Raw genomic sequence first — 12,399 nt, forward strand, 5'->3', positions numbered from 1 at the left:
ACAATGCCTGTCTGCTTTTGGTTTACACGAGTAACCAGTGGCCATAACCCTTGGTCTTAGCCAGATTTATAGATCTGTTTCGAAGATGCTTTTTCTAATAGGCTAGTAGTCATGATCAGCCTTCTATGCCCGACACGTCCACACGGTGTTTTCCTTTATAAGCGAGTGTTAGTGTGCGTACATACAGCAAGTAAGCAAGTAGTACAACAGTGCAATCTGCGCGAATACTAGACATTGATTTTTTTTCTTCTAAGTATAACAAAAGGTAGAGCGTTTTTTTATGAATTATCCTATTCCAAATTTATGGCTATTAAGTAACATTATGCCGACAAAATTTTCTATCATACTAGTACAGCTTCAACTAACAGAACATAATATAATAACAGTCAGTGTTCTATAAAGTTTTGGCACGATGAGTCTGAGAACTAACAATATATGAAATCAATGGCGCTACCTTTTTAGGTCTGGGCCTCAGATTTCTGTATCTGTTTCATGATCGTTTGTGAATTGAAAAGGCAAGTAGGTGATCAGCCTTCTGTGCCTGACCCACACCGTCGACTTTTTGGGTCTGAGGCAAGCCGGTTTCCTCACAATGTTTTCCTTGACCGTTCGAGCTAATGTTCAATGTGCACATAGAAAGAAAATCCATTGGTGCACAGCCGGGGATCGAACCTACGACCTCAGGGATGAGAGTCGCACGCTGAAGCCACTAAGCCAACACTGCTCTATATTAACAATAATAATAACTGTGATGAAAAATGACTCTGTGACTTCAGCAACTCCATAGAGCTATTATTATTTTCTTTTGCTTTGTTAAATTTCTACCTTATTGCTGTATTTACATTGTTTATTGAGGCTCGACATACCCCTGCGACTTCTTCAGTACTATAAGTCCCTTCAGGAGTTGTGTGCGATATTGCGAGTTACTCAATTCTCAGGAAGTTAAATGAATCGGATTAGGTTAGCGCTTCGCCTTCTTAAGTTCTCGTCATTTTCATACATGTTTTTTAAAGATATTTTCATAAGTGTTTGATTGTCTTTATTTTAAAATGTGTTATATTAATAGTATTGTCTTTTGTTAACATAGCTTTTACACATGAAAAAAAAAACACTTTTTGAACGGATTGAAGCTATGTATGTAATTGTAATTTTTTTAAACGTTTCGCGTGCTTTACAGCGTGCGGGGTCACGGTAAAATAATGTAAACAATTGTAAGTTTTTAATAATAATACATAGCTTCAATCCGTTCAAAAAATGTTGTTCTTAATTTGTTATATTAACTCAAAATGTCGTCTTTATGCGTCTTAACACACTGAAATAAATGTTATACAATTTAGACTGCCATAATTGGCAGTCGTGATTTAAATTAACCCCATACAAAGTTTATTATTCAGCTTTACAAGAGTTAAAAAAAATATATATTAAAGAGAAAAACGAGAATTTTCAACACGCAAAGATTTTGACGCCTAAATTACATTCCACAAAAGCTACCTTGACATTCAAGAAATTATACGTTAATTACCCGCTATAAAACTACTTTTAATAACCTGACTTTGATGAATCTATTCCAAATAATCCTTTAAAAACGTTTATTCATTATTAATTATTTCATATATTTTCTCTAAAAACTCTCTCTAACTTCTGTTTTCTTGATTTGAATGTTTTTAGAGATAACGCCTGACATACGCTGTAAATTTTTGAGTCCAAGACATGCCGGTGCACCGTAACTCAGAAGGACGAGTTCAGTCGGTCGTGTTGCTCTTTGAAAAAACATCTACCACCCAAGTTATAAGGTCCCAGTCCGAGACATCACTCCCCAATTAATTCTTAAATGTAATGAACTTATGATTGCTGAGTATAATTAGATAAATGCAGACATTTTTTTTAATTAACTCCACTCTAATTATTTGACCATTGTCTGCGGTCCACTTAATTTATACACAATTTTTCACACCTTCCATAAAGCTGTTTGATAAGATATTAAAAATATCGTTAATATTTATGTAATCATTATTAATAACTATTATTTACTATTTATGATGACTGCGTCATTTAATTGTTTTACGTTTTTTTACAAAGAATTCAAAAAAAAATCGAGATAGTTACATTGCATGTCGATTGAGAAATCGACGTTCGTTGGCGTGCCCGGCGACTGTAGCAGGGGGGCAGGCGTTGGTGTCGCCGGGGGGCCCGGGGGTCCCGGCCGAGCCCACTGCATCAGCGCAGTCACTGACATCGTCGGCTTGTCTTTCTTCGCCACACTCGACATGACCGCACTAACATCCTCACATCACAAATACACAAAACGTGTCAGAAAAACTACGAGTCACCATGAGATTATAACACAACACTTGTTCACCCAAACGGATCTACAATTAAAAAATACGCTTAGGACCGACCCATACAAGCCGCGTTCGCCCAATGATACGTGTATGGACAATACCGTGCGCAGAAGCCGCGGGAAATGTACAACGCGAAATCGGCACGGACAAAGACGTTATGACATTGCGATAGCGGCTGTTATTGCACTGTGTATGCAACGCGTCGCCAGTGCTCCGCGAGCAGCAGCACCGAAGGTTAACTTGTGACTAATGCGTGCTAAAATTCAACCAGCACAAAACTGACAAAAAACTCAAGCCAACTTCCGCGCAGTTACCGGCATAAAGGTCTCAACACGGAGCGCTCAAGGTCCGCATACAATCATAACCGAATAAATCTGATTTTATTTGTAAAACCGTTCAGTTTCTTTCAGTGTTATATTGCACTGAAGATTTACTAGAACTGGCACCGCAAAGATTGAATATCAGGTCAACCTTCGCAGTCGTGGTAGCGAGCTGTAATTAAGTACGTCACTCATGAATAGATCGAACACCCTAATCTAGCCTCAACTAACAAATTTTCGGTGTTTCAATCAATAGTCAGCCGATACACACAGCTCCAGGTACAAAAATAAATGTAGAGTTTATACTCATCAACAAAGCTTTCTCAACAAAATTACAACGACGCATTTCTTATTTTTTTATCTTCGTTGCATTATTCATTTCGAGATAAGAAATCTTTTGCAATTTCAATAGCATACTGCGATTTACTTTTGTCGCAAACAAAGGCAAGATTTTGGCGATTAATCTACAATTCAATTGATGATACCAAAAAAGCTACGTCTTATATACGGGCACGGGCAACCTACACGTGTTCAACCTTGAGTTTTAAGTTGCTTGTAAGCACACAGCTACAATTTGATATATTTTGCGATGCCCTAAACTAAATTTGTTGCAAATGTTATACGGGAGAGTTATATTCTTTATCGGCGTTGTAACAAAAAATACAGTCACATTTTTCGGTTACGCGTCACATTATTCCGTTACGCGTCGCATTTTTCCGTCACGCACCATATTTTTCTTGTCCCTACCACGGTTAATTCGAAGAGGTTCGAAGCCATTAATAACAAAAATATATAATAACGATAACAATGTTAGTAATAATTCTATTACAATTAATGAAAGTCTGTAATAATCTTAGTAGGTAAAATGAAATAATTGTATTAAGTATTTGTATTCATGTCTATGATAATAAAAGCCTTTTGTTAAACTTTATCTCATTTAATTTTAATTAACCAATTTCTGAAAAGTTACAAATAGTAGATTATTTTTCGAAAAATAAGGTCATAAAGAAGTTTTACTTCTTACGTGTGTACACTAGTACACGCACACAGTCTTTTAATTAGGATTAAACATAAATAGTGGTAAAGTCGCCAACAAAGTCGAGTTTGTGTTATTTTTAGTCCCTATTTGAGTCCAGATCCATTTAAAAGGCCGTTTGATGTCTGAGAATGAAATATTATTATTTGAGGCTGTTCTGTGATTCGTACTCTAACAGTAACCATACATATTATATTTTGTCAACATCCGTCAAAGATGTCTTGTCTCGTTTCTCAATCACCCTAAGACTGACTGAGTTTGACTCCTGTGTATCAATCGAATCGATCAATGCGAATTGATCTACACATGTTAAATATCGATTTAGCTGTTTGTTGTTAAACCAAAATTCGTTTGACAATTTGTATTATCACGGTGTTACACAAACATATGCCTCAATTAAACGCTTTGTCCGTGATGAGCTTAAGGTGTATTGTAACACAATTTATTATTACAAAATTGAATAAAAATATAACCTTGAACATCAAGTCATCCTAATTGTTAGGCAAGTCATGTTTTTAATTGTGGTTACACTGCGGAAGCAGGTTTTTTGTTACATTTTAATGGGTTATAGAAGTAGACTTGTTGAATAAAATAGAACAAAATTTGTTTAAAATTTCGCATATAAAATATTATCCTTTGCATATATTTCGAATTTTAACCGGCACATTAAATATATTCCAAGACTTCGCCTATAAATTACAGGTCATTTATCAAATTGCCATTTTATGTCAAGTTCCAACCTCGTTTATTATTAAAAAGTCAAAAGAAATACGAATCATGCGAACATTAACGTTATTTAATGGGATATTGAAAACTCTTTTGTGTCTTATGTGAAAGGGATACAGAAAAACTGTCAATCACAGGTTCTTGTTAGGATCCTCGTGTCTTGGAAATTGATATGGTATGTAATATAGCTTTATTTATAAAGGTTAACCTACCAGTAATATTAAATTTTTGTATATAATTGAGGGGCGATCTTAATAATTTGAGCGAAGTAAGGCACGAATATACTTTCAAATGGTATTTGTATAATAGCGAATTAATGTATAACTATAATTATATAAAAATCTCTAATTCAGCGGTTGGAAAAATCATTTTATATTTTTAACTTAAACATATCTGAACTAAGGCCTTTAAAACTATAAGATATTACTGTATGGCTAATTAACTCACAAGAGCTAATTAGTCACACAATCACTTATAAACATCACTTAGGTTATTTGTAATGTCAATATAAAGCATTCGAATGAGAATTGTTCAGCTTTATGGCGTCCTAGTACGATAATTTTATAAGATACTAGCTGCCCCCGCGAAGTTTCTCGTTACTGTGATTTTACATAGCCTACCTTTTTAGTACATACCATAACATGGTTCATTTTGCTATGCTACCCCAGAGACAGTTCGGTTTTTCGGAATGAAAACATCAGGTTAATATAGAGATTAACAGTAGAGTGGTGAAAATTAAGGGTTGTATGTATTTTTGTATGTTGTATAATAAAAATTATTTGTATTATTAGGGGTTTGAAATATAGATAGGAGCCGATTCTCAGACTTACGGAATGCATAAAAAGTTTCAGAGGAGTATTGGGACGAACATTATGCCACGAGAATTTTACATATACATATATATATATATATATATATATATATATATATATATAAATGTATCTATATATATATATATATATATATATATATATAGATACATTTCAAGCCAAGTTAAAGTAGCTATATTGTTCCAAACGAGTACTGAAATGGTTTTTCTATTTTAAATTTTCACATTTTTCAGAGTGACTAAGACACGGCGTGCTATTGTGCACATGTGCGGAGATACAAATTCTTTTATTCATTACTAACCGATTGGATGGACGTCCGAAACCGGTGTCTCACGGAATCATTCGTCAGCTATACTTTCTTATACAAGGCACAAAAGAATTCAAAAATCCCCGACTTAGCCATCATTATTATTTCTTAGAAAGTTTGTTATTTATAATTCCAGCCGGCATCGAAATTGCTAACGAGACAAACACTAAAATATTTATAACGAAAAGATCTTTCAGTGCACAGATTAGATATACAATAGAATGAGAATTGAAAATTATACGTTATATACGCTGTGGCTTGGAATGCTCACTTTCATTCACTTTCCTTACAATCACGAATGCACGCGTACATGCGAACACATTGCAGACTATTATGATTCAGCGCTATCGATCCCGACCTTGACTTCACAGAGCCATAATTAACATTGACAATCGTCTCGCTGGACAAACACTACATATTTAAACTTTATAATAAGAACTTATAAATAAAAAGCCCTTAATTTACTTTAAAAATATAATACAAATTTTCTATTTAGAGAAAATAGAAATTTTGTTTACTTATACATATTGTTAGATCTTTTAATTATTAGTTTTAAAAGGAACCGCCTTCCAACGAATAAGGACTTATTTTTATGTTTATCGTTCACTACTTAGAAATTATACTTCTTTATTGTCACTTGTTGCAATGTCTTTGTCTTCAGAGTCGAGACTTAGCGCTATTATTAATATAGGCAAAAATATAAATCCTCTCTTGTATATATGAAAAAGAACTGACTGTTATAGCATAAAAAATATATGAGCGTGTTGATATATTTTTTACTCGAAACATGCGAAGAGAGGAATCTGTAACTATGTAAAAGATAATAACGCAGATTGTAGGTATTTAAACTATGCAAAAATTTGATTCTTTATATACTCCATCAATTAATTATTATAAATATCTTGCATACAATATATTTATTGTACGAACATATTTATATTCAAGTTATATAGTGTCCTGTTATTTACTTATTATTTGAGTTCGAGTGAGGTAAGCGGCCGACATGTTACTCGGGCAAGGCACTATTGCGCCATATTTTGGCCCTGCGAAGTCAGACGTCCTAGACATGACCTGAGGGGCGGGCCGAGCAGGTACTCTGTCAACGGCATCGCTCTACGCGAAAGTGAAATTCATTCCAGGCTTTGCATTAGAATGAATCCTGGGAAGATGAAATAAAAGAGATAGCGGGAAAAGATTGGAAAATAGAAGCGAAGCTAAGATACAAATCGAAGAATATGAAAGCCTTCACTCAGTCGGAGGTCGTCCAAGTTGAAACCTTATGTAATGATGCTATGTTTTTGCTTAAATAAAGTAAAACTGGCAAAAAACCGACATACGTAGTTCTTTTAAGATAGTATTTGGAACTACCCACTGAAGTTCTTACGAACCAATTCGACTTAGGGTCCTTCAAGAATAGGGCGTACTAATTTTTGGACGGCAACGCACTTGCGAGTCCACTGACAATGTGAGTGTATATGCCTCGGGCAAACAAATTAACAGAGAGACGTTTAAAGTAGGTACTTAACAGTAATAACTGATTTAGTTTTAACAATGAGTTAAAAGTTATGAATACAGTAGAACTACTGTCAGATGAGATGTAGGTAAACGGAGCGGATGACCTTCGAGATTTACCGAGTAGGTACAGGTGGTTTTTGTTTGGTTAATTGATCGTTGTTAGCGGTTCGACATGAAGAATTAGACGAATTCAAGCGGCAAATTAAATCTCTTGTATCTGTTAATTTTTATTACACTGAATATGTTTCATCCAATAATATCCTGAAGAATATGACATTGTATCTAGAAAAATACTCAAAACTAGAATGGGCCTGTATAACGAGTTTGGTATGAGACAGGCCGCGGCGCTGTGGTTTTTACAGTGCATTATAATGCGAGAATGTATGTGAATAAAATATTAACTCTCAATGCACTCGAACATAAGTTTATAGCTATACCAAAACATAAAAATAGATATACAATATATATCAACCTAGACTATACTAACATTATAAAGAGGGAGAGAGAGAGATTTCTATCTATTTTACCAATCAATAGCCACGTTTGTCAGTGTCATATGATTTATTTACCAGAAAAAATAAAATACTCTTTCACAGTAAACAGATTTCCAAAGCCGGAGAAAAAACGGTAGAACGAAAACGTTTCTGACATTGGCAGAGTTGCCATAACAATGAAACATATATGATGATATAGGGAAAGTTGCAGAGCTTGATAATGGCTACAAACAAATCATCTAAATGTAAATCTAAACCATTCTTAAATCATTGATCACACAAATAATTTGATAACATCCAAAAAAATCAGATATACAAATCAACCCATACAATAATTGTCTTAGATTGAAACTTGAAGCACTGGAAACTTTATATTGATTAAAGATTATATAAGGATTCAAAAAGGAGACGCGCGAACTGAATCCCGTGTAAAAATCCAATACAAATTTGGATAAGACTTTTCAATATAAAAGTATTCAGTCAAATTCCGCTCGTATATCTGTGGATATGGGTTACATAGCGTAATAGAAACATAGTTGAAACAATCATGTTATCTATTTACAGGCGATTACATAAACGAGACCTTGGCCGTGACCAACGTTTCCAGTGGCATGACGTTTACTCCGCCTGCGAGGGCCGATAACAAACAGTTCTAATTAATAACAACCGGTTTACTATCACTACTACTATAGTTTAATTATCTTTTTGATACAACCCTTTCTTCCTAATCGTTCAGAATTCCTGACAGTTTTGTATAACAACGAAAATAACTTGTATACTTCATAATTCTTTCACAGCCTGGAAGCTTGAACAAGATTTACAAAGACGTTAGTGAGAATTTATTTTAGACAGATAACTACTGAATATTTTCCTATTACTTTGTAATAAGTCAATCAACGCGATTTTTTTTATGACTCAAATTCTCTGGATTTATTTATCTAAAATAGTTACGAATTTAATACAATTAAATAACTACAACTATTTTAGGCACCACTGAGTGAAACAAATACTAGACCGTATTGAAAAAATATTTCACAATTAGAAACCTACATAATCCCGATGAACGTATGTTATAAAAAATTTTAATCAAATTAAAGATTCGTATGAAAACTTAGATAAAAACCCAAGGTGTGAAAAATCAATTAAAACATGCTGCGAAAACTATTGACAATAGAGCAAAGTGATGTACTACAGTTTTATAGAAGACTTCAATATCTACACAAATGGCCACGATATGTTTAACTATTACATATTTAATAATCAATTATTACAAAGTAAAAAATTCTATGTAAACATATATTTTATTCCAAACGAACGTGTACGAATATACGCGATGCCTCTGTATAGCCAAAAGTGAAGGCAATAACAAATTGTAATAAACTCTAAAAACTGAAGACCTTGGCAATGATACTGCATGCTCGTGAGTCTTGAATAACCACCTAAGTCGTTACTTAGCTCACGTCCGCCTCTACATTTTATGCGGATTGGCAAATTATCTAATTTACGAAATATAAAGCCATCGAAACATTTAAAACTGGAAAACAATGAGCAATTATTCTAGCGCCTTCTTTATCCCATTACTTTGAGACTCGAACAAAAAATATAGGTGACTAATAAAATCCTCTACCTCCATATATTTTTCACAGATGAGAGAATTGTCTTTGAAATTTAGAAAGTGTGAATAAAATGGGAACATCTTATATTACCACCGTACAATACGAAAATAAATGTATTTAAAGTTTTTAGTGAAATGGTATCAGGGAAATGTATATGGATCCTACCGACATGCCTTATCACCCTCGGTAACCGCATTTAAAAGTAGATTGTAGGCCAGCAAACACCTCCCCATTTTAAAAAATATAATGTATTTATGTAGTTGATTGTAAGGCTATATGGTTTTGAATACACAAATAATTTAAGGATTTTTAAAGTATATTCTAGACACATTTATTTATAACATCCAAAATGTTAATTTTTGATATAGATAGGTTTATATATAGGTTTTCAGATGATACTGGAGTGTATCATATTTATTTTATTATTTTAGAAGATTAGCACCTTATTTCAAATGCTAACGTAAATTTGGAACACATCAATATTGATGAAACTATAATCTGTGATAATTAGAAAAATATGCGAATGTCGAATTAAATTTTACATATATTGCAATACGAATAGCTTGTTTAACGACACGATATCAGAGAGCATATAAATTTTATACGAAAGGAAAGCATTAATTACTTTTTTTAAGTGCAGTGTTTGTTTAGGTGTACTAATGGATATTTTGAACGAGTTACCGGTCTCTTTGGCACGCTCCGGCAACCGGTTACATCACCTTGACGTCAATCAAATAGGGGAAATAAATTTTTCCTTAGTCAATGAAAATTTTTATCGCGAAAGAACAGACAGGTACACTAGAGACGTCTAAATATTCTGTATCGAGTGTCAATACACCGCCAACCTTGCAATGCTCTTTACCACTCAAGTCAGATAACAAACATCACCTACAGAGTTCAGTAATAAAGTAAAACACGATAAGGGCTTAATTAAATGATTTAAAGAAAGTATATTAAATAAAGGTCACAATTATCGTATAATCTTAATGATAAATGCAATAAGCCGGTAATTAGAAAAAAAATTGGCCAAAGTTCAATATACATTTCAGAATTATTTTTTGCGCGAAAATCGAGATTCGCGACTGAGTTCTATTTTGAAAGTTACCTACCTACTCACGTATTTTAAACTTTCATTATCAATAAGGGGAGATCCTGTTTGCAACGAATGTTTCTTACGCGACCATGAAACTTAATGCGCAGTTACAGTGAAAACCTGCGGGGCGTATGGGGTTCGCGTTGACGTAGGTTATTATGGGTTTTTTAAATTACTGATTATTGGTCTGCGCTGGTTGCGGATCGAGCATCGATTTTCAGATAAGTCGCGAGCCGCAGCGGAGACGCGACGGTTACGAACAGCGGCAATACTTTAACTGCCGCGCCGGGCGCCCCTCTCCTCGCGCCGTCGTTTGTTTTGCTGTATTTTCGTTGTTAATCATTCTCCTTGACCTTGAGTGGTCCACTGCACACACCCCTCGCCCTCCGCCCGATGCCTGTCGCGATGCATTACGCGTGCTAACACAACCGCACCATGCAGTTGGACCACTTACCACTTTTTCTATTACCCCAAATAAAGGAATAAAAACTTTATCGACACATGCATGATCAAATAGCTGGGGTACAATATAAAATTGTACAATTGACAATACAATGTCAGTGTAATAATTTTAGGGCAGTTAAAAAAGGAAGTTTTATATACGGATTCTCTTTGTCACTATATAAGTTAATCTAGTTTGACTTATTTTCCAGTTGCCAATTTTTTCAGAGTTTATGTATTAACTATTTAGAGACTTAAAGTTGACGATTGAGTTATATCTAAAGTATGTTTACTAATGCTAAAGTTACAAAACTTCAATAGCCTAGTAGCGCCATCTAGAGTTTAACAAGTAATTATTTGTTTAAGATACAATGCCATCTGAATCAAAAGACTGGAACTTAAACGCACGTGAATAAATACATATTACTATTTTTCCAAAAGTTGTATTATCATCTAGTTTAAAAAACAGATTTATAAGCTTCTTATACTCACTTTAATTTCAGGTGTTAATTTCAGTGATGATATACAACTTATATAAAATTGAATTATAACTAATTATAGTCCTCTATAACTTTTTTACAACAATACTTGTGCTTACAGGTTTGATTTCAAACAAAACAATTATAATTTTCTCAGGTTAAAAGTCTAATCATATATTTGCCTAAACAAAGAGATGCAGCAAAGCTATTGCCCTTAGACTAACCAGTAGTTTGTCTTATACATCAAATTAAAATTATGATTGAAGTCTGTATAAGGAATTTATTGAGAATGTTACTAACATTTCCAAAACAATCTTAATACTAGTATAGCAATTTCAAATTATTGTCTTCTAGGTAAAAATAAACTTTCTTCAGTTAAATAATATATTTCAAACAAATAACAAAACCAACAAATGATATCTGGTCAAAACAGTAACTTATTAGCAAGGTTCAAGAATAACAAATATTAGTAACATTTTAAAGCTCTTTTTTAAATTAACACATTAAATACCTTTTTTATAAATATTGAAGACTGCAAGTAATCCATAAATGAACAGAAAACAATTGGGGAATCATGAAATACTAGGAACGTCAAAAATTTATGATTTTGTGGGTTATAACAATATTGGAGCATCAACACTAAATTTACTCACCAGGATCTCTGGAATCCATCCTTCCTTTTAACTTATATGTCGCCAATAACACCACTTTGATACAATATTAGTTCAACGATGAACCTGTCAGTAACAAGGTCGTTGAACTAAATATAACTACAAAACGCTTTTCATTCACTAGCTCTTTCATATATTTCAGAAATGAATAAATATAATACACAAAAACAAACGATAACAAATACTTGATTTAGATTAATTTTGGTAGTTAAAAAGAGTACAAAATTAATGATTTATTTTAATTTCCGCACACAAAATATGAGAAAACCTAAAGCCAAAAACACTCAGCGTCACGTCATCTAAATGTCATAGTCCATAGATGATAAGTCATAAGATGAGAATGGTGAACTGAAATTAAAGAGTTGAAGACCGCATGACGAATAATGGGGATGCTCAACTATCTAATTATTATCAAAATGTTCTTGTGATTCTATATTCCTATATTTATTATAATTTTCAATTTTTAATCGTGATGAATATGAAATATCGATTTTCCCACATATCTAAATAGAGATAAATTTATTTAAAT

The 12,399-nt window shown here is 33.4% G+C and overlaps 1 protein-coding gene across 5 annotated transcripts in view; it reads right to left on the bottom strand.

The window, feature by feature from the left end:
- LOC123710556 (protein ultraspiracle homolog) overlaps positions 1-12,154 on the bottom strand; it is a 30,869-nt gene extending 18,715 nt beyond the window's left edge. The window contains exons 1-2 of one of the 5 annotated variants that reach the window (XM_045662524.1): positions 10,456-10,564; positions 2,107-2,369 (exon numbers count right to left, since the gene is read on the bottom strand). In XM_045662524.1, coding sequence (XP_045518480.1) covers positions 2,107-2,269 — 163 coding nt within the window. In that variant the 5' untranslated portion in view covers positions 2,270-2,369; positions 10,456-10,564. Of the gene's footprint in view, positions 1-2,106; positions 2,433-10,295; positions 10,565-11,852 lie in introns of those variants that run through there. The other 4 variants (XM_045662526.1, XM_045662525.1, XM_045662529.1 and 1 more) reach the window with 4 other exon arrangements.
- Positions 12,155-12,399: the final 245 nt, after the last annotated feature.

The sequence above is a fragment of the Pieris brassicae genome, chromosome 6, assembly GCF_905147105.1.
Source record: "Pieris brassicae chromosome 6, ilPieBrab1.1, whole genome shotgun sequence".
NCBI lineage: Eukaryota > Metazoa > Arthropoda > Insecta > Lepidoptera > Pieridae > Pieris > Pieris brassicae.